This window comes from Crinia signifera, chromosome 6 (genome assembly GCF_055691185.1).
Source record: "Crinia signifera chromosome 6, ASM5569118v1, whole genome shotgun sequence".
In the NCBI taxonomy this organism is placed as follows: Eukaryota; Metazoa; Chordata; class Amphibia; order Anura; family Myobatrachidae; genus Crinia; species Crinia signifera.
Genome location: NC_139222.1, coordinates 280,296,777 through 280,324,397, shown reverse-complemented (window position 1 = coordinate 280,324,397; position 27,621 = coordinate 280,296,777). Strand labels below are relative to the sequence as shown.

Sequence of the window (27,621 nt, the reverse complement as noted above, 5' to 3'; positions counted from 1 at the left end):
TATAGTACCTGGGAGCTGTGTAATGACAGTACAGCATATATAGTACCTGGGAGCTGTGTAATGACAGTGCAGTATATATAGTACCTGGGAGCTGTGTAATGACAGTACAGCATATATAGCACCTGGGAGCTGTGTAATGACAGTGCAGTATATATAGTACCTGGGAGCTGTGTAATGACAGTACAGTATATATAGTACCTGGGAGCTGTGTAATGACAGTACAGCATATATAGTACCTGGGAGCTGTGTAATGACAGTGCAGCATATATAGTACCTGGGAGCTGTGTAATGACAGTACAGTATATATATAGTACCTGGGAGCTGTGTAATGACAGTACAGTATATATAGTACCTGGGAGCTGTGTAATGACAGTACAGTATATATAGTACCTGGGAGCTGTGTAATGACAGTGCAGTATATATAGTACCTGGGAGCTGTGTAATGACAGTACAGCATATATAGTACCTGGGAGCTGTGTAATGACAGTGCAGCATATATAGTACCTGGGAGCTGTGTAATGATAGTGCAGTATATATATTACCTGGGAGCTGTGTAATGACAGTACAGTATATATAGTACCTGGGAGCTGTGTAATGACAGTACAGTATATATAGTAACTGGGAGCTGTGTAATGACAGTACAGTATATATAGTACCTGGGAGCTGGGTAATGACAGTGCAGTATATATAGTACCTGGGAGCTGTGTAATGACAGTGCAGTGTATATAGTACCTGGGAGCTGTGTAATGACAGTACTGTATATATAGTACCTGGGAGCTGTGTAATGACAGTACAGTATATATAGTACCTGGGAGCTGTGTAATGACAGTGCAGTATATATAGTACCTGGGAGCTGTGTAATGACAGTACTGTATATATAGTACCTGGGAGCTGTGTAATGACAGTACAGTACAGTATATATAATACCTGGGAGCCTGTATAATGACGTCACCAGAGACAGCTGATTTCTCTCCCTCCTGACCTCACACCTTGTAGGAATCTGACAGCTGGGCGTGTCCCCGTCCCCCGCGCCCCACCCCTGCCCGCGCTGATTGGCTGTGAGTGCGGGAGGGGAGGTCCGGAGAGCCCGGAGCGGGAGATGCGGCTCCGCTCGGAATCATCATGCAGCCGCTCATCAGCCGGAGCAGCCGCACAGTCCCCGCTCCCGGGCCAGCAGCAGCCGCAGCCGCAGCCGGAGTCGTCCCCGGACCATGCCCCCCCAGCCTCCCCCCGTCCCCTCCTGACTCAGCATGGGGGACGGCGGCTGGGAGTCCCCGGACTGCAACAGCAGCTGCCCCCCGTCCTCCGTGCAGCCCCCTCCGGAGCTGCCCCAGCAGTGGGCGGCGGGCATGGCCGTGCTGATGGCCACCATCATCCTGCTCATCCTGCTGGGCAACCTGCTGGTGATCGCGGCCATCGCCCGCACCCAGCGGCTGCAGACCCTGACCAACGTGTTCATCACCTCGCTGGCCTGCGCCGACCTCATCATGGGCCTGTTCGTGGTGCCCCTGGGGGCCACCCTGGTCATCAGCGGCCACTGGCAGCACGGCTCCATCTTCTGCGAGTTCTGGACCTCGGTGGACGTGCTCTGCGTGACGGCCAGCATCGAGACCCTCTGCGTGATCGCCATCGATCGCTACATCGCCATCACTTCGCCCTTCCGCTACCAGAGCCTGCTGACCAAGGGCCGGGCCAAGGGCATCGTGTGCACCGTGTGGGCCATCTCCGCCCTGGTCTCCTTCCTGCCCATCATGATGCACTGGTGGAGGGACACCGAGGACCCTGTGGCCCTGAGCTGCTACCAGGACCCCGGCTGCTGCGACTTCGTCACCAACCGGGCGTACGCCATCGCCTCGTCCATCATCTCCTTCTACGTGCCCCTGGTGGTCATGGTCTTCGTCTACATGAGGGTCTTCAGGGAAGCCAAGAAGCAGATGAAGAAGATAGACCGGTGCGAGGGCAGGTTCTACCACCACCAGCATGGACTGGGCATGGCCAGGTCTAGCAGGAGAAGGCTCTCCAAGGTGCTGGTGGCCAAGGAGCAGAAGGCTCTGAAGACCCTGGGCATCATCATGGGCACCTTCACCCTCTGCTGGCTGCCCTTCTTCTTGGCCAACGTGGTCAATGTCTTCTACAGGAACCTCATCCCCGACAAGCTCTTCCTCTTCCTTAACTGGTTGGGCTATGTCAACTCAGCCTTCAACCCCATCATCTACTGCAGGAGCCCCGATTTCAGGAAAGCCTTCAAGAGGCTCCTGTGCTGCCCCAGGAAGGCTGACAGGAGGCTGCATGCCACCGGCGAGCTGTCTCGCTGCTCTGGTGGCTTCACCAACTCCTTGGATAACTATGCACTGGGGACCTGGTCAGAGTGCAATGGGACCCAGATGTCCCTGGACCCAGCCTAGACTCCATACTTGGGCAGGAGAACCTCCTGGCACTGGAGACAGAGGGAGTCCAGAGACACAGGTGCAGAGGGCTTTCCTCCAGGCTCTACCCTTGAGGTCTGTAGAGCACTTTAGGGGCAGCAGGAAGCCCCCCTTTGAGGGATGGATCTGCTCAGGGATTTTGTTGGACTTCCATGGACCTCAGCCTACACGCTACACCCCCCAGAGGGTAAGGTTTGGGTGCCCCAGAACCCATGCACATCCCAACCACAAAGACCTGAGAGTGAGAGGGCTGTGGGTGCCCCCCAATGTTGGCAATGGGAACCCCTATGTACTCTGCCCCTCATGTATAGATTGCACTTATTCCTATAGGACTTGCTGATGAGTCTCTTTATTACAGTGTTTTATATTTCACCCGGCAGAATGAATGTGGGACAGGAGTAGAGGGGGTACGTTTATAAAATAACCCCCCTGTCTCAAAGAGTTAACTTTTGCATAGCTCTGTTGCCCGAACAAGGGGTTAAAAGGTTCTGTATTTTATGAATGTAATTTATTTGTCTGGTGACATTAATCTCTACCTCAGGCTGTGCACCTTGCACACAGTTATACAATATGTTTATATTAAACAGACTTTATAGCAGGCACTGTCTGTCCCAGTGCATACAGTACACCCGGGGGCTGCAGGCATGTGAGGGGTTAACCCTGGGATTTTCCTTCCTCCTACTTGTTATGTAATAAAACTGCTACATTTACACTCATGTATCACAGTGTGTGACATCCACCTGCTGCAGTGACTCCACAAGCTGCTGTGGCACTACAAGTCTCAGCAACCCCTGATAAGGCACACTGGGACCTGTAGTCCCAACCCAGGGTAAACACATGCACAATTTAACCCCTTACCTGCTGACTTGCCTCCTCTTTGGCTCTCACCCTCCTCTGCAAAGAAGTTTTTGGAACTGCACATTTGCATCACTTGCCCTGGTTGTACCCCTGTGGGGTATTGTCACCAGCCAATGGCCACTTCCCTTGTGTTGTAGGTGCAGTAATGGGCTTTCAATAAAAGAACCCGGCTTGGGATACATCATTGTGTGTTGTGTGTTATTGTGTATTTCTACAGGTCAGGCTGCCTATAATGTTGTGGTGTGTCAATGGGAATATTGTGTATAGAAGTAAGTAGTGTCCAGTTATCATGTAGAGTAGTATCATTAACCCTGTCACTGCCTATATCCAGATAGATGCTGGATACCATTAATGCTCAGGTAGGGATGCATATGATATTCCAGCGGGGGGAAAGCCAACGGTCAAAAGACCAAGCCGGCATCCTAATTTGGAGAGTATCGACAGGGGCTCCGCAGGTAACCTAACACCCCTCCCACCACCCTAAATCTCCCGGCTTGCAGCTTAACCCTGAGTCTTCCCTTAAGCTCCTTGAGTCCTGTTGGAGAAAGGCTTGACCCTGGGTATGGATTGTATGGGTGACCTAAAGATGGTTGACAGTCATTAGGTCGACACCACTAGGTCAACATGGGACAAGGTCCACAGTTTACTAGGTCAACACAACACATTAGGTCGACATGGTCTAGGTCGACATGGGGTTTTGCACCCCAGGTTCAGGGTTGGGCTGCTGTGGGGGGGAGGGTGTAGGGTTAACCTTGTCCCATTTTGACCTAGACCCCTGTCGACCTTGCAGTATGTCGACCTAATGACTGTCGACCATCTTAAGGCGACCAACTGACCGTATCTCCTGACCCTAACCCGCCCTGGCCTACTTAGGTTTTTGATGCCAAATGTCGGTATTCCAGCGTCGGCATCTTAATGTCTTTCAAAGTTTAGGCGAGTATGGGTCATTGGGTGGACAGGACATAGGTTGACACATGAAATAGGTCGACAGGGTTGGAAAGTTGACACAAACATTAGGTCGACAATGGGAAGATTAATAGTTTTTCACTTTTTTTTTTTACCTGAATTTCGACATGGACGCTGTCAAAGTGTACCGCGCCCCCTCGCTGCACTCGCCCCCTCGCTGCACTCGCCATGCTTCCAGCACTACTTTATTCTCCCACCATGCGTAGGGCATGAAATACCGCCTGTCGTCACATGTCGGCTCAGAAAGACGTGAAAAACTCATGTCGACCTTGCCACTGTCGAACTAATGCTTGTGTCCACCTTCCGACCCTGTCGACCTATTTGATGTGTCGACCTAAACCCTGTCGTGTGGCCCCTAAATAGGGACATCCTAATGAGCGTATCCCGTTTAGGCACCGGTGTCCTGTCGGCATTTGGGATGCCAGCGTCGGTATACTGTACGACCACCTCCCGATCAGGTTCTGGAACAGCCTCTTGCTGCCTTTTCACGGAGTTGGACGTTTTCCCTTTATGTTATGTTATTATTATATATAATGTATTATAGATGATTTGTAATATTTCTGTAGGATCAGTGCAGTATTAGTATTATGGCAAACAATCAGCGCTCCCGCCACCCTCTGCCATACCCGGGCTGCATAGTGACCGTTATCCAGGTGACACTTTGGGTCAGAGTCCATTAGCCACATGCTTGGCATCGCCGACAAGTCCTGCGTTCGATGTTTGTGCATACCATCGCACCAGCGAGGCGCAGTCACTCCATTGTGTTTAAGCTGTGGGTCTAATTCATGTTTGCACGCAATGACCGATCATCGTGCAACGGAGCGATTATCGTCAGACTGCAAGTCTGCTGCGATCACAGTGAGCGCGCTTGAGGGTACTGCCATGATCCTGGTCACTTTGTCGCAGGTGATTGGTGGGAAGTGGCGTTTGGAGTTGGCAATGGAGAGTTTAATGGGGGGTGGTTGGGAAAACCCCAAAGGGTCGTGGCCGTTTTCGGGGTGTGTATCTACTGATGGTTGCAGAATCGTACATCACTATTGCTGTGGCCAGTCTACATGGCGTATCCGTAACCCTTAGCTCCGATGTTCTCTGTAATTATAATGTGTGCGCAATAATTCCGTGTAGATGGCCCTGGTGTGCGTCTCTCCTCATTGCTGACATTAGCGGCTCCGTAACCTACAGACAGAGGCGGAACTACCATTGGTGCAGCAGGTGCATTGCACCGGGGCCTATAAGGACTAAGGGGCCATCTGCTGCCAAACACTGCTGTGTGGCATATTGTGAACTTAGGTTGGACTGGAGGTGGAAGGCCTAAATTATATTTTTGCACCTGGGCCAACCACTCACAAGTTCTGCCACTGCCTACAGATACATGAATCAGGCCCTATATGCAGGGCAGCGGGGAGATCATCCGTGACCCCCTCAGAGTGGCATATACCAGGGTACCAGCAGGGCAGTGTAGGAGGCTGGTAGTGGCCATGGGGTGACTGCTACATGGGGTCCTAGGGTTTTTGCAACTTGTATCACTGACTGAATCCCTGTGAGGGATTGTTGGAACATCAGGGTCACAGTCACACAGATAACAGACAATGGACATTTATTACGGATCACATATATAATGTGATCTGGTGGAATATTACCGCCCAGGATCGCACTGTAATATACAATCCTATCGCACGGATGTATCTACCTGCACAGGGACAGGGCTCCGAAAGGCCGGATGCTGGGGGTCTGCTCCTGTGCGGTCAGTGCTGACCCCCCGCCGACCTCTCTGACCGCACTGCCCCAGTCTGTAGAATGATGGTAGCCCCGGGAACCGAGCCAATGCTGCCCGATGTTGGTACATCGGGAAGAATCGCATCCTCCATAGAATCCTATGGGGGTAGTGGAGGTGCAGGAGGGATCGGAGACTCCTGTTCTGGTCCCTCCTACATACATTCAGGTGATACTTAATATTTGCGGCTAATCCCTGAACCAGTGTTTCCGGGGATTTATCCGCAAATATGAAATGACTAGGTGATTCATCGCGCCCTACGGGCGCTCTTCACACCGGCGTAAGGGGCTACGCCCCTTAATTTGTGCAGCTTCTGCCAGTGGGTGAGGGTCCAGCATGGCAGCACAGAAATACAGGAGTCAGTGTCTCCTCCGACTGGGTGGGAGTTAGGATGCATGAGAGCAGGAGGCTGGGCGGTAAAGCATGATAGGGGAATGTGGGCAACACAGGGTGAGCGGGTCTCCACTGGCGGAAGTTACGGGGCAGGAGTACAGGAGGCAGGGCAGTGTCCTCCCACATTGATGGCAAAAGTATTCAACATCGGCCATAAACCATCGATTATTTGAAAATCATTGATGGTCGATGGGCATCCCTAGAACTGGAGGAGGGTGAGGGACAGTATGCAGCTCCCGGCAGTGGGTGAGCGTCTCCTCCCACTGGGAGGGAGTGAGCGTGCATGAGAGCAGGAGGCTGTATAATAGTGGTATGTGGGCAAGACATTGATAAAAGTTGTGGCGCTGGTGCAGAGGGCAGTGGGGAAACCTGCAGTGCGGCAGCCAGGGCCGGATTTCCCACCTAGGGGCGGTACCTGCTTGTGGTGGTACAGGATCCCCCATTGTCACGGGGGTACGTGAAATGCGGGGGCCACGGTGGTCCGCTGGGGGGTGGAATTGCCGGAAGGGGGTCTGGGGGGTCTGCAAATTGTGGTAGGGGGGGTGGTGTGTGGGGATCCGCGGTTAGCGGGAGGGGGGGTCCGCAAATCGTGGGCGGGGGCGCGGGGGGGCTTGAATCGTGGGAAGGGGGGTCCGCAAATTGCGGGAGGGGGGTTGTCGGGGTTAGTGAATTGCGGGAGGGGGGGTTGCGAAGGTCCGTGAATTGCGGGAGGGGCGCGTGGGGTGCCGTGAGTCAAGGGGGGGGGTGGTGCGGGGGTCCGTGATTCACGGGAGGGGTCATGAATCGCAGGAGGGGGGGTCGTGGGGGGGCTGCGAATCGCAGGAGGGGGGGTGTGGGGGGTTGCCGTGAATTGCATGAGGGGGGCGTGAATCAAGGGAGGGTGGGCGCAGGGGGGTGGTGCGGGGGTCCGTGAATCGCGGGAGGGGGCATGAATCGCGGGAGGGGGGGTCGTGGGGGGTTGCGAATCGCAGGAAGGGGGGTGTGGGGGGTGCGTGAGGGGGGCATGAATCGCGGGAGGTGGGGTCCCCGAATGTGTGAATTAGGGGGCGGTCGCAAATCGCGAGAAGTGCCGAGGGGGCCCGCAAATCGCGGGAGGGGAGCGCTACGGGGGGTTCCGTGAATCGCGGGAGGGGGCAGCGCGAATTGCGGGAGGGGGGTCGCAAATCACAGGAGGGGGGGGTGCCGTGAATCGCGGGAGGGGGGGTCGTGGGGGGCCCTTTTAATGCCGGGAGGGGGGGTCGCAGGGGTCCCGCGAATCGCGGGAGGGGAGGATGCAGGGGTCCTGCGAATCACGGGAGGGGGCTCGCGGGAGGGAGGGGTCGCTGGGGTCCCGCGATTTTCGGGAGGGTCGCGGGGGTCCCGCGTTTCGCGGGAGGGGGTGGTCGCGGAGGTCCAGCGAATCGCGGGAGGGGGTGGTCGGGTCTGGGACGGATATTAGACAGCACTTACATCGACAGCCATTAAATCGACACCATTAGTTCGACAGCTCAATAGGTCGACATACCATTAGGTCGACATGTCATTAGGTCGACAGCTCATTAGGTTGACAGCTCATTAGGTCGACATGTTTTTAGGTCGACACTGCCATTAGGTCGACAGAGTCTATGTCAACAGTCAAAAGGTCGACATGGGTTTTTTCACTGTTTTTTTGGCCGAAATGTCGACACAGTCGACATGGACACAGTTTGAAGTGTACCGCAGCCGCTCGCTATGCTTCGGGCACGGTGCCTCGCTGCGCTCGGCACACTATTTTATTCTCCCACCACGCCCTAGTGGATAGTAGGGCATGAAATACCGCCTGTCGGCACATGTCGGCTCAATAAACAGTGAAAAAACCCATGTCGACCTTTTGACTGTCGACATAGACACTGTCGACCTAATGGCAGTGTCGACCTAAAAACATGTCGACCTAATGAGCTGTCGACCTAATGAGCTGTCGACCTAATGACATGTCGACCTAATGGTATGTCGACCTATTGAGCTGTCGAACTAATGGTGTCGATTTAATGGCTGTCGATGTAAGTGCTGTCTAACAATAGTCCGGATACCGGGGTGGTCGCGGGGGTCCCGCAAGTCGCGGGGGTCCCGCGAATCGCGGGAGGGGGGGTTCGCGGGGGTCCCGCGAATCACGGGAGGGGGGGTCGCGGGGGTCCCGAGACTCGCGGGAGGGTGGAAAGCGGGGGTCCCGCGAATCGCGGGAGGGGGGGTGCGGGGTCCCGCGAATCGCGGGAGGGGGGGTCACGGGGGTTCCGCAAATCGCGGGAGGGGGTGTTGCGGGGGTCCCGCGAATTGCGGGAGGGGGGTCGCGGGGGTCTCGTGATTCGCGGGAGGGGGGGGGGCGCGGGGGTCCCGCGATTCGCGGGAGGGGGGGGGCGCGGGGGTCCCGCGATTCGCGGGAGGGGGGGGGCGCGCGAATCGCGGGAGGGGGGGTCGCGCGAATCGCGGGAGGGGGGGGTCGCGGGGGTCCTGGCAGAGGGTAGGGATGTGCAGGAGTAATGGTGGATGGTGGCTGTGGAGTAATGGTGGGTGTGTACTGTAGCCCTGGCTGGGCGGGGGGAGGTGATGTCAAGGGGGTGGAACGTCAGACACATGAAAGTGAAACTGTTCTACACAGGAACGTTCTCCACAGGGGTTGAGTGACAGATCTGGCTAAATATATAAGAGATAAATGGGCCCCTAAGAGTGGTAGCGAGGATACAGGTCACATAGGACTAATAACTACAAGCCGCAGGTAGCCAGTGTAGCCGGCTATATTGTAGCTGCAAGTCTGCGGCCTCTCTTCCATACAGTCCGGGGTCTGAGGGCTGTTCTGTTCTATGGTGCCGCTTATGGATAACTTACTACTTATTCTATAAAATGAAAATAAATGTATTTCCTCTATAGCAGTATGATACATTGTCTATCCCCTGTAGCTAGTAACAGCAAAGGCGCCATCTGCTGGCCACAATGGAAAGTGTCCAAGTAAACAGTGATCAAACATAACTGTTACAGCCCAAATACATCTCAGAGGGAGAAGTCGCATAAGATTTCATTGAACCGCCCGGGAGAGATCCCATTCCCCACTGCTGGGAGGCTGAGCTTGATCTCCGACTGCTGCAATGTGTTTGGCATCGGATCCGATGTATCGGTATTGCGCACATCGGATCCGATGCCAAACACACCCGATTTGGACACTTTTCTCCCGATTTATCGGCCCAGTCAGTCGGAATTTGGTGAAAAGTGGTCAAATCGGACAAGGGTATGGCCAGCTTTATGCATGGCATCACTAGCGACATCCCCCGATTGAGCTGCAGGTACAGACATTGGGGGATGTCACTAGTGACCCGCGGGAGCGCGTATCTACCTGTCCCCTATCTACAGGTGTGTCTGCTTTAGCCTTGCACATGTCCCCCTGTGTCCTTATGTATATTATAGCATTCCTGTCAGGGAGACTCCAGATTTTCCAGGTAGCTCCCCACAACCCCAGCAGAGTATGTGGCTCTCCCTCATTCCGCCTACTTCCTTGTGAAGCCGTCAGGATGGCAAGATAAGGGTCTATTTACTTAGCACTGGAGAAAGATAAAGTGGAGAGAGATAACGTACTAACCAGCTGAAAATATTCAAACAGGCTGTAAAATAACAGGAGCTGATTGGCTGGCCTGCTACTTTCTCTCCATTAATTCGGTTATCTCTCTCCATAATCACCAGAATTGCAGTGGTTGGTGCAGGGCCTAATGACACCATAGCCCAGTAGGTAAGTATGATAGATCTGGTATAAAGATGTCCGGCACGCCATCGTTTATTGCACCGTCAGTTATGAAGCGTCCGCCTCAGAATCAGGCCACTGTCTGCTGTATGTTATGTGTGAGCGTCACATGTGACACATTTCTATGTATATATATGTGTAATTCTGTCCATAATATTCTCTGGCCTCCCCCAGTCCTCGGAGACTGATGTGGGCGCGATGTGAGGACAACAGTGACTGCGCAGCGCAGTGGTCGGGCCTGCGGCTGTAACGGCCGAGCTAATGCAGTGTATAATTAAAGATCAGAAATATAATTCATTGTGCATTCATCCATTCGTGTTGTGACTTCCTCTATGTAATGTCTGTGTCCCCAGAGGTGACTGATTCTGATAGATGTGGTGGCTGATGGTATGATCTGTGTGTAACACACACACACACACACACACTGGCCCTTCTTCAGATCTGATCGCAGTACAAATTTGTTCTCAAATTGAGCAAAATCATGCTGCACTGCAGGTGGGGCAGATGTAACATGTGCAGAGAGTTAGATTTGGGTGAGTTATTTTGTTTCTGTGCAGGGTAAATACTGGCAGCATTATTTTTACACTGCAATTTAGATTTCCATTTCAACACACCCAACCCAAATCTAACTCTCTCTGCACATTACATCTGCCCCACCTGCAGTGCACATGGTTTTTCCCATGTTGAGAACAAATTTGTACTGCGATCAGATCTGAAAAAGGGCCATTATACCAATGCTCGACCACACACAATGGGGGAAATTGACTAACCTGAATACGGCTGAAATAGGCATATTTACAGGCAGTCCTATGCAAATAGGGCTGCCTATACATATTTTGGGCATTTACTATGCCGAAAATATGTGAATTCGTATTTATGGCACATTCGTATTTACAAATACGAATGCATACGCCATTGAATAAATATGACTAGGAATCACTATTCATTCCAATGGTGATTCCTAATTTACTGAGCGGCCATATGTACAATATGGCTGCTAAACCTTATTGCCGGTAAAATACGCCGGGAGTATACAACTCATTTTCCTGGCGTATTTGGCTTTAGCCTGCAGAGATCAGTTAGATCCGTGTAGGCTTCAGTGTAAAAGAAAAAAAAAACGGAGTGGGGTCCCCCCCCATGGCCATAACCGGCCCCAGGCTCAAAGAGACAGTCCTGGTTTTAAAAAATCAAGGAACAAAATATGTAGGAGGTCCCCTGGATTTTTTTAAGCCAGCACCAGGCTCAAGAGCTGGTCCTGGTTCCCAAAATATGGGGGACAAAACGAGTAGGGGTTCCCCCAATTTTGAGCCTGGGGCTGTCCCCGGTGCCCCTGGGTGGTGGGTACCGGGCTGATATTTGTGTAACAAATAGAATAAACGGTACTCATGTATTATCTGGGCTCCCATGTAAAATGCACCCCATTTTTTCATACCCCTACTATCCAACTACGCATGGAGTGGATTTTATATAGTGTGGCGAGCGCAGCGAGCCACCGTGCCCGAAGCGTGGTGAGCGCAGCGAGCCCCGCGAGGGGACGCGGTCTCATAAGAAAAACGGGAGTCCAGATATTACATAAGTACCGAATAAACTATTGTGTATTGCTATGGAACTATGAGTCCCAGCAAGCCTGCACCGCATGCAGAGACTTGGAGAACCACAAGTCCCAGCATTCCTAGTCGTATTCATTTGATGGCATATGCATTCGTATTCGTAAATAAGGGATGATATGGCAACTGTATGCTGGTTAATGTGGTTCTCTCTGTTGCTGGAGCGCCCTCTAGAGATGAGCGTCTGGTGTCACAGGCTGTATTAAGCCCTCTGATCAGCTGACATTGTGACGTCTGTGATGTTGCCAGATCTGAATTGCTGGTGTCACGGTATCGGATTCTCCTCCTTGAGCTCCAACGTTACCACTGATACTGATTGTTCCTGTGCACCGACCCTGGCTAGTTTATTACGTTCTGCACCTCTGCCTGTGTTCCGAACTTCCATGCTATGTCCACGATTTTGCACCTTTGCTAGTGACCATGACCTCTTCTTGCCCGGCCGTCCCTCTGTCTGCTGATTCTCCCGCAAAGACACCCCTGGGGAAAGCTGTGACATGCGGATGATCATCAGCAAAGCCCATCGTGCATTGCGGCAGTCTATGGGGTGTCCACTGTCCAGGGCCATCTTAACCTATAGGCCCCACAATTCTAAGAGGACCTTCGAGCAGGGGCAGGTAGTGGACACAGAATCATAGCAGAGACAGTACACAGCACTGAGCAGGATGATTGGTGGATGTCTGGAGCTATCCACATTCTCTACCTGCTCCCCAGCCACCAGCCACACAGTGCGTAGCTGTCAGCATGCTGATTGGTTGCTGTCTGGAGCCACCCCCACAACATAGAATATATGATTGTACACGTTAGGCCAGGAACATGGCTCTCTGGTTTCTACCCCAGGTCTCGCTGGCTCAGCCGCCCAAACTCAGTCCTATGAGGTAAACCAGTTTCCCGAGTTCACCCTGTGTCGGCCTGGTTATTTATACCTGTTATGCAGCAATATTAATGACAGGCTTGTAGAGCCATCCCCGGCCTGAATATGACATATCCTTCCATAACATGTAACAGCGACCTGTCAGTTCTGTAACGAGGAGCCAACGTTTCTATTACAATGAAGCCGAAAAGAAAGTGAGACAGCTACTGTATAATCTGTGTCTGGTGGTTCATTAGACCGGGGGATTATACCATACTTGCCTACCATAGGCGAATCTAGAATTATGGTAATGGGTGGTCCCAGTAGGGGGACCTTTGGGCGGCGTAGCCGTGCTGCAAAAAGGGGGTGTGGTCTCATGGGAAGGAGGCGTGGTATCACAAAAAGGATGTGGTATTACACTTTAGACCATACACAGTAATGCAAATTACACATTTTAGCAAACTCCGTAATACCCATTACACATAAAGCCACATGCCGTAATGCCAATTACACATAAGGCCACACACCATAATGCCCATTACACATTGTGCCACACATCATGATGCCCATTACATACTATATAACAAACCGTAATGCCCATTACATACTTGCCACATAAGTGCTGCTTACCTACGTGCTCATTGCTAGGGGGTTCTTGCTTGATGGCACCATAGTACCCATTACACATGATGCCGCACACCATAGTACCCATTACACATGATGCCACACACCATAGTACCCATTACACATGATGCCACACACCATAGTACCCATTACACATGATGCTGCACACATAATGCCCCTTACACATGATGCTGCACACCGTAATGCCCCTTACACATTAAGCCACACATTATGCGTAATGCCCCCACATACCGCCACTTGTAGCGTCCCTTAAGCAATGCCCCCAAAAGTGCCACTTACTGTACATTTTTATATGAGCCTTTGCTGCTGCTGCAGGGAAAGATGGGGAGCGGTGCAGCTGCTTCTATGGGGAGAGGAGCAGAGCGCAGCGCAGAGCACGCTCCCACTCCCCTCCTGGTGTCCCCTCTAGCCGAGTGGACATTTGAAATATTGTGCGCGCTGTTGTTGTGCGTGATGTCGGGGGAGCACGCCGGGCGCCGGCACCACATGATTAAGGATGGGGGGGGGGGGGTGTGGGCTGAGGTGAAAGCGGGGAGAAGAATTGGAGCGGAAGCTGCAGGGGTGACAGTCATTGACAGCTGGGCAGAGAGCAGGGGGCTGCCCGGCTGTATTCAGAGCACTGCAGGTCACGGCTGTTTGAAATAATACCCCTTTCACAACAGAAAATGCAGGGATTTACCCGGGAATATGGTCCCAGGATCATGCAGGGACATTCCCAGGCTGACCCCTTATACACCAGCCTAGTCCCTGCATTTTCTGGTGTGAGGGGGAGAGACAACCACTCCCCTCTCCCTACCCCCCTTTAACCAACCAGCTATATCTTCGGAACCAAATGACCCATTTACATGAGACCAGTATCATATTGAAGAACTTTTGAGTTGGCTGTTTGGTCCAGAGAAATCTGCCCTCAAAGAACATAAACAGTCATGAAATTATATTTAAAAATGAAAAAAAAAAAAAACGGTTTAACCTCAATATCCCTGGAACCAATTAACCCATATGGATCCAGCCTGGTATCAGATTGAAGGACCAGCGATTTGGGTTCGACTGAGATCAACCTCGAGCTTCAGTGATGCCGAAGGGGGAACTGGCAGCCGTTGAACTGGGTGATGGGTCCCATGTTATCCTATAGGGAAAACGTTCCAGCTTTGCCTGGTCGTATCTCCGGTTCCTAGGGGGCTAGAGACACAGGGCTGGGCTCATTGGAAAGCCCCATCCCTCAGCTACAAAATGGGCTAATGGGTGGTCCTGTGCACCCCCGGACCACCCCCTAGATTATACAATAATATAGAAGATGTGGGTGGAATATGGTCACACAGCAAGTAGAGGATATGGTGAATTTGTCCACGCCCCATTCCGTCTTAGACAACGGTAGCTACGACCAGTGGCGGCTTTGGAGGAGGAGGAGCTGCAAAACAGTTCAAAATTCAAATAGGGGAGCCACACCCCTCTGCTCCCAACTGCCATTCCAAACGGACTCACTGGCAGTGGGTGTGGCTCCCCTATTTTAATGTTGGACCATGCTTCAGCCACACCTCTGGAGCCGTCACTGGCTACGACCTGTTTTGGGTAGGAGGGCTGCTCACTACCATGCCCAGAGAAGAGGAAGTGAGGAGACAGCCGTGTTTCGGCATCTGTGCTATGGATCTGGGTACATATGCGATTAGTATGGATGAAGGTACCGCACAGGGTATCTGCTGCGGTCACTCTGTGATACATTTCGGTCTGCGGTAATTATTTGCGGCTAGCCCTGGAAACGGGGGTTTATTGAATTTGTCCTCTTATTTTAACGATCCTCACTCCCCAGCAGATGTTTTATCTGTCCACCAACCATCCGAATCATATGGGATTATTTAAAGACCATAGATGACTTTATAGGGAAATAGTACTTGAAATTTTTTTATTATTCCAAAGCCACCCGGATTGGTCTACATGGGGCGTTCAGTATACCAACGCGCGGGCATCCGGACCGCCTTCAGAAGACCAGCACCGGATCTATGAAACAGTCAGGATGCCGATGCCGGAATACAGACAGCCAGCTTCCCGGTCTGTAAGTATGCGGGCGGCTGGAGATGGGGGGATTAGGTTGAGGCTCTAGTGGGGAGGGTTAGGGTCATGCTGCGGGGGAAAGGGGGGTATAGGGTTAAGCAACTAGAAGAGAAGGTTTGGGGGGCAGGGGGGAGGGTAAGCATACTTACCGACCCCTGTCGCGATTCCCTCTTTCAGGATGATGGTGTCGGTATTCGGACCACCTGCAACCTCACCGCCGGTCATCTGTATGTATCCAGCCTAGATAACACAGACAAGGACGTTGGGTGCATGAGAGAGTGGTGCACTGGAAATATTTTCGATGTTGGTCCAACCTTGATAAATACTACAGCTATTGGTGGAAACGCGCGTCGGCTTTACCCCCATTTGGAGACCTTTACTTCCACACCCTGAACAGAACGTTTGACACAGACCACCAACCTCTGAACTCCGGCGTGTGCTGCTTGTGAGACTTGGAGGTGTCTTTTATATTCTGGCTGCTTTGATTGAGAACCATTTATGGGGGAGTGATGGTAATGAAGCAGGTGTGTTGTGTCCTTATTGGGGTACTATTCTTTGTACTAAGCGTTGGATAGACATAAAGGGCCAGATGTATCAAGCTTCAAAAAGTGATACACCCCCCCTATATAAAGCACCCCCCGCCTCCTCTCTGAGCCAACTTGGCCGCCCCTTCCAGGAAAGTCATCAACCCTAGCTTTATCTCTCTTGAAGCTTTGATAAATAGGCCCCTTTGTCCCTGAACACCCTGCCAATGTTGAGTGATTTTTAAATCGATTATGAAACGATCTCTAAATGTAATGAACGATCTCAAGTTCCTTTCAGCTGAAGCCATTCGTACTGAAGCATTATATATTGTATAAGAAGGATAATATTAGCGGCTACAGACAGAAATAGCACAACTACAGTATTGGGAGAATGGGACTGCGGAATGTTACACAAATACACGTGCATATATTTAGGCTTTTTATATCAGCTCCAGGGCACAATGCACAGATTGGGGCAGAAGAGTCTGGAAACCCCCCCCGACTGTTGACACGTTATCAGTGGTGCATAAGTGGTGTCTGCAGATCACTCCGTTCCCGAAATACCTTCTACTCAGTATGGAATGTCATAAATGTGGCTCATTCTCACATGGCCAGACTACCGTCTCTCACCGCGACACTCTCACAAAATCAGGATGACTCAGCACATGCTCAGTAGTGGCCCCAGCGGCCATCTTGGTATAGGGAATGAAGCTTCCAAAGAAAAAAGCAACACGGAGTCTGCACCGTAGTGCACTACGCTTTCAACAATTCCTACCTGGAGACGCCGGGCAGGAGCATCGTTTTAAGCTCATTCTCAGATGGCGAGCGCAACACAACAGGAGAAGCAGGACAGGGCGTCCATGGCAGCTGTGCCTCAGAATCAGGCCCTATATGTGCAGAAATCATGGACTTTGCAACCGCGTGAGAGACGGATGAGCTTTTATCTTCTCTAACACGAATATCCTGCTAATTGCTCTCTCACGTGTTTGGTGGAGGCACGGTTGTGTGAGAAGGTCCCGGCCTGGTTTATTAACGCATCTGCTCGTGTTATTGAGAAACATGATCTGGCATTAGCCGCTGGAAATAAGAACAAGATGCTCGGGACAATTTTTGTCCATTCAATAAATAATATTTGAAGCAAAAGCCAAGTAGCAGAGCTGGAGTTTTCCATCATAAACACAGAGACGGGAAACTTATTTGTTTTTGCGCGACCCACCAGAAAAATCAATGACTTATAAATGACGACCTGCAGACCAGGGTGTCACATGACAGGGGTCTACAGGTGGGCAGTGGTAGCAACAGGGGTACCGCAGATGTCCCGCTGACCTGAGGATTGTCTGTAGTGGGGGGCGGTGCTGGCAGGGCTGCCATCAGGGGGGTGCTATGGGTACAACTGTCTCGGGCCCTGCCACTCTGCCAGAGAGGGGAGGGCTCAGGCATTCTGTTGCACATTCCACCCCTGACCACTGGTCGACCACCATCTTCATTTAACAGCAGCGGGCCGTGGGTCGTCCTCTGCCGCAGCCTCCTGCATTTAATAGCAGCCCGCCGCGCACCTCCCAACAGCCTCCTTCATTTAATATCGGTGGGCCGTGGGTTGCCTGCTGCTGCAGCCCACTGTACACCTCCCACCAGCCTCCTTAATTTACCAGTGTCTGTCCCTCAGTCACCCGCTGCCTGGCACTTGGAAGGGGGCCCAGGCTATTTTGTCAGTCCCAGGCCCTGCAATTTCTGATGGCAGCCCTGGGTGCTGGTGCCCGTGCTGTGTGTGGATGCCAATGCTGTGCTTCCCAGATTACACGGCATTGTTATCTGCACAGTTCCCTGTGCGTGAGACCAGTCACTAGAATCTGCCATTAACACTCACCCCAGATTATCTCTCAACTGTCTCTATCTCCCTGACCCACACGCCCAGATAAGGCTGCTGGGTAAGCCTGCAATGGGCCTTCTCCCCTAATCAGGAACAAGGCCCGTGTCCCATTGTAAACTATAATGTGTCTGAGTTTGTTAAACAAATCAACCAAATAGTAGTAAACTAGCCATGGTTTCCCAGCCGTAACAGAACAGGGGTGGGATGCTGCTTACGCATATTGGGTTGGCTCATAATGAGTTGAATTTGCAACGGGAACCGATGTTGCAGGTCTGCGTATGTGTATTGGTGAAAATACGCATGTGCAAACGACTTCGGCAGAAATGTTCGCACACAACGGTGCGGACAGGGGGCTGCAGCATGGGGACGCTCAGCGTTTCCTGGACGTTCCAACAAAAATGGTGAATGCGGCACTTGGTAAACTGCATACTAGAAAATGATAGACATAATCTGATTGGTTATGATGCCCTCTGCTAGCCACCCTCACCCATAGGCCCGGCCACGCTGCTACTGATAAAGTTTTTATAATTTGAAAAATCCATAAATTAAAAAATCAACAAAAAAAAAAAGCCTATCACAATGGCTACTCCTCCGAGGTGCTACTGCTCCGGCCGTACACTATTCAGTGGTGCCCTCAAGACTCGCACAGTCCAGTGCCCTCTGCGCATGTGTGACATAAGAACGCGCACATGTGCAGTACACTCAGTTTGCTGCCGTAAACAGGTTGAAGAAGCAGCCTGACATCACAAAAGCCGCTTAAGAAGATGCCAGATGCGGCTTACTGGTGGGGGAAAAAAAAGATAATTATTTATACCGACGAGTGCCCCCACCTTAATCATTGCAAAAGGTACATGGAAAATGCTGCATCGATCTGCCCCTTAGGCTGCTATTGGGCATCACAATCACTGGTCTTGTGTCATCCATTCCATAGCATTTACTCCTAATAACACCTGCGGTGGGCGTCCGCAGTCACATCCTAATCTCTGCGCTGGAGGATTGTCGTCCTCATTCCATAATCTGTTTATTGAATTCTCTAAATTATAATCCAAAGGTAAAATAGTGATTTGCAGAACCCAGGATTCCTTTACGCAGACACCAGGGTTCTCTCTCCTTCACTGACAGCAGAAAGAGAGCGGCGAAGGGTCATAATATAATGTCCACCGTGAAGCAGCACAGTCATTGGTCTGGGTGGGGATGAAGCAAAGCCTTCCTTATTTCTTTGCAGTTTCTTGCTCCATAGGTCCTTGTTTTCGGGCACAGCGTAACGCCATCTCAAAGCGCCGCCAGCAGGTAACAATGGCCAAATATCTTACATGTTTTGACTTTTTCCTTATAGGGCCACATGTGCCACACTGGGCCACGCTGGGCCTCGTACCTCCCTAGCGTATAAGGATGTGTACGGCTGAAATTATATTCACAGCCAGAATATGTTCAAAAACCCTTCATACCAGGCTCACCATCGGTGATTCCTACACTGGGCACCAGTCATCGCAGGCTCAGGGTAGTCAGAGACTTTAGGCGGCTACAATGCAAAAAGCCATTTCCGGCCTGGCGCTGACATCACACACCCTCCCCTAACACGCTCAGGCACGCCTACATTTTCCTTGACACTACCACTAAACGGTCAGTTACCGCCCCCATACGCCTACTTCCTATCAATCACCCTACGAACGGCATGGAAATAGAAAAAGTTGCAGGACTTCATCCCAGGACAGCCTCGTACTTGCGCACTACGGACCGTACGATGTATACGATATAATCATCCACTGTACAAATGCGCGGTCGCGCGATCACGTCAGAATAAAGGTGCCCATAGACGGTCCGTTCCCGGACCGTCCGTTCTGTACTATGAGATGCGCGCTCCCGCGCATCTCATCGTACGGTACAAAAAGTATGTGCTGCACATACTTTTTGTACTAGGTACACATCGGATCGGATCACAGTGCATGCACACTGCATGCACTAGGGATCCGATCCGATGTGTGCTAATTAAGTCCCAAACGGATCCGTTAAACGGACCGTGTATGGGCCCTTTTACCCCTATATAACTCTGATGTTTTCTGTAGTCCTTTGACACGGAGTAAACAAGATGCATCTGGTGAACAGATTCATTCAGCAGGTATCCAGAACTTACGTCTGGACTGTTGGATGCTGGACAGCGTAGAGCGGAGGCCAAGCACCTGATTGATGTGGCTGGGATACAGATGTACGTGATATATCTCCAGGGGGAATGTGCACATCGCGGAGAGAGAACATATAAATCAGATTAACGTATCAGTGGCTGCAGTCCACTCAGATCACTGCGCTGTGGACAGCGACGAGATAAACACCGGCCTCTGTCTGGCCTTATTATGAGGCCCGGAATTGTGTCACCTATAACACTTCGCTCGCAGCACACAGGATGTACATTAGGGCGGAGTGAAAAAACTGAAATTGAGAAATTCAAAATCGGCTAGTGTGGAAAAGTTGTGACTTGACCTGAATAAGAAACGTGCAAAAGCATTTTGATCTGAGTCAACATCTTCTGTTCTGGCAAGAGGCCTAAAGTTTCACTTTTTTGGTGAAAATGACGAAAACTATGAAGATGCTCCGATCTAGTTAAAATTATGTCAGGATGTCTTAGAGTGGTTCATTAATATACTTTAGCATAGTAAAAGAGAGTACGAGCTTGTCCTAGTGCAAAGTGACTTGACTTTGGTGGGAGAAAAAATCCCTAATAATTGACCCATTTTCATGGTCACAATTGTGAATATTGTGTGTTTTCTCCTGAACGTGTTTATAATAGAAGAAGCACAAATACTCTAAATGGAATTTTGGTGACACTGTGAAATATAACACTGCATAATAGCCCTTAATCAGACCTGATCCCAGTACAAATTTGTTCTCAAAATGGGCAAAACAAATGCTGCATTGCAGGTGGGGCAGATGTAACGTGCTGAGAGAGTTAAATTTGGGTGGGGTGTGTTAAAACTGAAATCTAAATTACAGTGTAAAAATAATGCAGCCGGTATTTACCTTGCACAGAAACAAAATAACTCACACAAATCTAAAGGTGGCCATACATCTACAGATCGATTGTCAGATTGGGCCGGTTGGAACAAACAGCTGGTAATATCTGAATGACAGTTTTTCAGCATTTCAAAGCAAATGGTCAACTGTCATTTGCTCTCATCTTTTACCAGGATTTTGTTCCAACCAGACAGATCGGACAATAAATCTGTAGATGTATGGCCACCTTAAATCTCTCTGCACATGTTACATCTGCCCCACCTGCAGTCCAGCATTTTTTTGCCCATTTTGAGAACAAATTTGTACTGCGATCAGGTCTGATTAAGGGCCATCATGCAGTGTTATATTTCACACAGTGTCAATGAAATACATGAAATTGGATTTATGCTGCTCTCTTTGCAGTGCATATACAAAGATAGACAATCCTGTGTGCATAAATAAGAAATAACTGTTGCAGTCTGTTATTGAAAAACAGTAACTGTTACAATAAGTATTACAAGTAAGTGTAAACTGTCTAATGTATCATTTTACATATCACTTCTGTTTATTGACAGAAAAACAGTGTTGCATCCCCTATACTGGGAACATGATTGGGCTGCATTACAGCATATAATTATGCCAAAGATAAGCCAATATATTAACTGTTAAATACGTTGAAGTGTATTATGATGTAATAAATTGTAAGCTTGCAGCAGGGCCCTCTAACCCCCAAGTCTGTCTGTCATTACCCAGTTTGTTTTATCACTGTCTACTATTGTAAAGCGTAAAGGAATCTACTGAGCTATATAAGAAACTGTAAATAAATAAATAAACAAATACATCTAATGTTTAGGGGGAAAAAAACAAGAACATTGATTCAAAAAATAACAGGTTAATCATTCTATGAGTGGTGTCCAGCAGTACATATATGCCAATCACTGTGTTCATTTCTAGGCAGCAGGGCCGTCTTAACAGCAGTGTGGGCACCTGGGCAAAGCAATGCACTGGGGCCCTTACCCATTCTCCCCTCCTAGGGGTGGGGGGTGGTATCAGCAGCATCTTTGATGTCCCACGGGTGGCAGGGGGTGCTCTATCTTCCATTCAACATGTAGGATCTGGAGCAGTAACTTTTGCTAATTACTCCTTTACTGCACAGGTGGTGGGAGGGTGAACACTAACATGTGGAAGGGGGCACTGAGCTGTATGAAGGGTCCCTTGTAAATGACTTCCAGGGAGGTAGGGGGTGTTTTATACACAGGGGACGGTTGGATAATGGAGTGAGCTTAATATTCGTCATTTTCCGGTGGAAGGGCAGCTTGTTTGACTGCAGATATCGCCATTATCTGGAAATAGATTTCTTAGCCTAGTATAAAAACCTAGAGTCCCAACTTTCAGGAGGTGCTGGGAACTTGGGTATCAGAGATCAGGAGCCAGAGCAATCCATTGACAAAAATATAAAACTACACCAGACGTTTGGAGCTGGAGCAGGGACCGGCTGCTTGAAGGCTGATATCTCTGGTTCTGGGCATGATCGAGACAAGCCGCTAGTGTCAGAGAGAACCTGAGAAATATGACTGGAAATTGTAATTAACAGGTCGGATGTGGACTGCTGCTTTGAAGTTGGATATCTGCAGTTCCCCAGGGCCGATTTTCAAAATTCTGGTATCCCTGGAAAAAAGGGATCCTCAGCTATCAAAATAGAGCCCTTATATGCCTGGGGCCCCTGGGCAAGTGCCCATTAAGCCCATACAAAAAGACAGCCCTGCTAGGCAGGATTGATCAGCAATACTTATTACAGCATAATGCACTTTAATGTATTTAACTGTTAATATATTGGCTTATCTTTGGCATAATTATATGCTGTAATGCAGCTGCAGGTGGGGCAGATGTAACATGTGCAGAGGGAGTTAATGTGGCCATACATCTACAGATTTATTGTCCGATCTGTCTGTTTGGAACAAAATACTGGTAATGGATGAGAGCACTTTGCTTTGAAATGCTAGAAAACTGCCAAAAACTGTCATTCAGATATTACCAGGTATTTGTTCCAACCAGCCAGATCTGACAATCGATCTGTAGATGTATGGCCACCTTTAGATTTGTGTTGAGTTATTTTGTTTCTGTGCAGGGTAAATACCTGCTGCATTATTTTTACACTGCAATTTAGATTTCAGTTTCAACACACCCCACCCAAATTTAACTCTCTCAGCACGTTACATCTGCCCCACCTGCAATGCAGCATTTGTTTTGCCCATTTTGAGAACAAATTTGTACTGCGATCAGGTCTGATTAAGGGCCATTATGCAGTGTTATATTTCACACAGTGTCAATGAAATTCCATTTAGAGTATTTGTGCTTCTTCTATTATAAACACGTTCAGGAGAAAACACACAATATTCACAATTGTGACCATGAAAATGGGTCAATTATTAGGGATTTTTTTCTCCCGCCAGTCAGTCACTTTGCACTAGGACAAGCTCGTACTGTTTTTTACTATGCTAAAGTATATTAATGAACCACTCTAAGACATCCTGACATAATTATAACTAGATTGGAGCATCTTCATAGGTTTCGTCATTTTCACCTAAAAAGTGAAACTTTAGGCCTCTTGCCAGAACAGAAGATGTTGACTCAGATCAAAAAGCTTTTGCACGTTTCTTATTCAAGTCAAGTCACAACTTTTCCACACTAGCCGATTTTGAATTTCTCAATTTCAGTTTTTTCACTCTGCCCTAATGTACATACAGGATGTGCATGAGGCTTTAGCGGGCAATTCAGTTAGGCACGCCTTAGCACTTCACAGACCTACACATACACTGTAGACTCCGGCGTCACAATAGGCCTGATTCAGTACGAATCGCTTGGCTGCCAATCCTAGGAGTCCTAGGGATCTGGTGGCCGCTTCCCCACCTCGGTAATATCCCGCCCCTATGCAAGGCTGCCAATGCAATCGCAGCCGTGCGAAGAGGAGGAGCTTTATTCGGAATCACCACCCACAAATGGCCGCCGACTGTCAATCAGCCAGCAAATGGCCTGCGATCACAGGCTATCATCACTCCATCACTGTGATACTCACATACATTACTCTGTACATGATCCTCTCACACCAACCACATCATGGGGAATCAGTATGTGAGACACAGGACGATAAGGAAGTCATTCTCCATTTTGTTGCAGAGCAGTGCACTAAGGACGGCCATCGACCATCGATGATTCAAAATCATAGCAATCAATAGTTTCGGTTCTCCACCATCGATGGCACAGCATAACCAAATAGATCCCCCCCCCCCCCCCCGAAGGTGCAAGGATGCGGAACAGAGCTTTGCGCCGGCACCCATAAAGCCCCACCCCCAGATTCTGATTGGACCATGGACCAGTCAATCAAAGAAAATAGATGACCATCAATATCAAAATTGATCGTCATCCATTAAATATTATGCTGTCAACGATGACTGTATTATCACCATCCCTACTCTGCACATGTGTGCTGATTGGCTGGCAGTTTATCTCTCTCCACTTTATCCCTCAAGGCTTAGTACATCTCCCCCACTCAAGGGCATAACTACTGTACTATAGGTACAAGGGGTGCATCTGCTATGGGGCCCGGAGCTGAAGGGGGCAACTGCTATGGGGCCCGGAGCTGAAGGGGGCCCATCTTACTGTCTACCTACAGAGTCTACTAAGGATATCTGATGTAGTGACTGTTGATCTATTGAGCAGATACCGGCCAGTCCAGGTCCACCTGTCAAAGACCCTCCAATAGCCGCAGTATTTTTCTGAATTTACCCAGCAGCCTCTGCATCTCCTCGCGGAGGCGCGATAACAGCTTTCTCTCCGGTTTCTGACCCTGGCGTATAAATAGAAAATATCTGCACGGTCTTCATGGAACAAGTCTCTCCCGATGTTTCTTTATTTAGCCGGATCATGAAATCTCTTATAAGTGATGTTGAGAAAACATTTGGGCTATAAATAATATTAATGAAGACAACAGGATTGTTTCTCAATTCCCAGCGACGCCCCAGTGCCAACCTGTGTTTCGTAATTGCCTCCTGGACTTTGTGCTATGCCAATGTGAGGCCCTAGCGCCAACCATCTGCCAGCTGGGGTGGGACGGCCCTTTTAGCCCCGGGGAAAGTGCATGTTATCAGGCCGCATTGGTAGAGCCACCCATTTGTTTACTCCCGAAATGACTTTACAGGGAGGGATACAGATTTATCATCCACATATGGCAACTGCATGGTCCGGGTACGTGACATTTTATTAGAGAATAAAGTTATCTTCGTTTGGGTTCTAATAGGGCTTCATCATGAAGATCGGGATGGTCTTCAAAAAAGGAACAACTGCATTTCTGTGGAGCCGGTTATCAACACTCTGTGCGTAGACTGTGATTGGCTGACTGTTATATTCAGTATACTGCACTGTATTGCCCTCTACTGGGGCACATTCCATTGGCCTCTGTGGCAACATACATTCATGAGTTACTTACAACCTCTTCAACCGTTCCTTCTCTGCTTCTTAAGATAGAGGACTATGGGCCTGATTCAGTAACTGCAGTCTCTCGCAGGCTGGGGGCCGCCCAGTGTGTCAAGTCCCTCCCTACGATACGATTGCAATGTAAAGGGGTGTACACACGGAGCAAATTTGTGCTATTTTCTAAGCAATCTGACTAGATTGCTTAGAAAGTAAGCACAGATCTCTCCGTGTGTATGCTCCGAGAGATTAAATATCTCTTGCTAACTAAGTCAGTGCATGCAGTCACAATCTAGTCAGATTGCTTAGCAAATGACTGCAAATCTCTCTGTGTGTACAGAATGAGAGATACTGATCACAATCTCTCATTCTGAACCATTACCGACTTTTTTTGCTTAAGCAAAATTGCTTAGCAAAATCGCTTAGCAAAATCACTTAGCACAAATCTCTGTGTGTGTATGTGCTCCCCATGGGAGATCTTGACACCAGCAAAATTGCTTAGCAAAATTGCTTAGCACAGATCTCTACGTGTGTATGCCCCTTAAGTGTGATCGCATATCTACCATAGCCCTCTACCTATGCAGCCTATCAGGGGAGGCAGACATGTTACACCAGGGTGGCCAGGAGGGTCCCGGAAATCAGGTCGCCCTCCCAGCCCCCAGAAAGGGGGGTAACCCTCCTGCATAGCCCTCCATCTCCAGCGAACCGCGGGACCTTATGCTCTACCCCCTACCACATGGACAGTGGACACACAACCACACACAACCACACACACACACACACATTAGGCCTTGAATTGAATGCATAATCTCACTGTTGGGAGGTAGTAATGCTAACCGCTATGCCACTATGCCGCCAAATGGCACAGGCATGTTTTGTTACCAATACACCAATCTGCATTCAACCATATACAAAACACAGTACAGTATGTGATCACGTCGTTAGGGGTGGGCGCAGTACACTGTTACTGTGAGCTGTGATTGGCTGTTTTACATCCCCAGTAACCGAAGCATCGCACTAGTATTGTGTCTGTGATGAGGGGTCAGTGACCTGCAGCAGCGGCATTGTCAGGCTGGGACCATGTGTGGGGTGTTCACACAGATAACACTGGCTGCTGCTTCTTCCACTTCCACCTCACCAGCACAGATAACATATTCCAAGAACTGCGTCCAACCTGTACGATAGGGACGTGCAATACACGACTAAGCGCACGGGGTGAGAGGTCGCCCAGCCCTACTCGGGGATATCACACCCACTTATTCACTTGCCTCCCCTACAGTGCAATGCTGTGATCTGCAACACTCATACTATATAGGGTTCAGGCAGATTGTATACAGTACCACATACTGTACGTCTATACCGCTCTGCAAATCTACAATGGCAGCATGTCAGTACGGAACACAACACAAACAGACACACACACACACAGGGAATGCGACACAAACAGACACACACAGGGAACGCAACACAAACAGACACACACCCGGGGAACGCAACACAAAGGAGCACACACCCGGGGAACGCGAAACAAAGGAGCACACATCCGGTGAACGCGACACAACAGGGCACACACCCGGGGAACGTGACACAAAGGGGCACACACCCAGGGAACGTGAAACAAATGGGGCACACACCCAGGGAACATGACACAAAGGGGCACACATTGGAACGCAACACAAAGGGGCACACACCCAGGGAACATGAAACAAAGGGGCACACACCCAGGGAACACAACACAAAGGGGCACACACCAGCGGAACGCGGAAAAAAGGGGTGCCCACCCGGGAAAAGCGTCAGCCAGGGAATGTGGCACAAAGGGGCACACACCCGGGGAATGTGACACAAAGGGACGCACACCCTGGGAACGCAATACAATGGGGCACACACCTGAGGAACGTGATACAAAGGGGCACACACTGGGGAACCCAACAAAAAGGGGCACACACCAGGGAAACACAACAAAAGGAGACTCAGGAGACGTCACAGGGGGAACCACTGGCGCTCAGGAGACTGTGATTGGCTGACTGTTATATTCAGTATACTGCACTGTATTGCCCTCTACTGGGGCACATTCCATTGGCCTCAGTGGCAACATCCATTCATGAGTTACTTACAACCTCTTCAACCGTTCCTTCTCTGCTTCTTTAGATAGAGTACTATGGGCCTGATTCAGTAACTGCAGTCTCTCGCAGGCTGGGGGCCGCCCAGCATGTCAAGTCCCTCCCTACGATACGATTGCAATGTAAAGGGGTGTACACACGGAGCAAATTTGTGCTATTTTCTAAGCAATCTGACTAGATTGCTTAGAAAGTAAGCACAGATCTCTCCGTGTGTATGCTCCGAGAGATTAAATATCTCTTGCTAACTAAGTCAGTGCATGCAGTCACAATCTAGTCAGATTGCTTAGCAAATGACTGCAAATCTCTCTGTGTGTACAGAATGAGAGATACTTATCA

At 49.9% G+C, this 27,621-nt stretch overlaps 1 protein-coding gene across 1 annotated transcript; it reads left to right on the top strand.

Annotated features, from left to right (window-relative positions):
- The first annotated feature begins 1,077 nt into the window (after positions 1–1,077).
- Positions 1,078–3,449, top strand: ADRB1 (adrenoceptor beta 1). Its single transcript, XM_083145652.1, has one exon. It carries the CDS (start codon positions 1,251–1,253, stop codon positions 2,403–2,405), a length of 1,155 nt encoding a protein of 384 aa, XP_083001778.1. The 5' UTR covers positions 1,078–1,250; the 3' UTR covers positions 2,406–3,449.
- Positions 3,450–27,621: the final 24,172 nt, after the last annotated feature.

Excerpts from the sequence above, each read along its gene's own strand:
- ADRB1 (XM_083145652.1), top strand. The coding sequence starts at position 1,251 with ATGGGGGACGGCGGCTGGGAGTCCCCGGACTGCAACAGCAGCTGCCCC.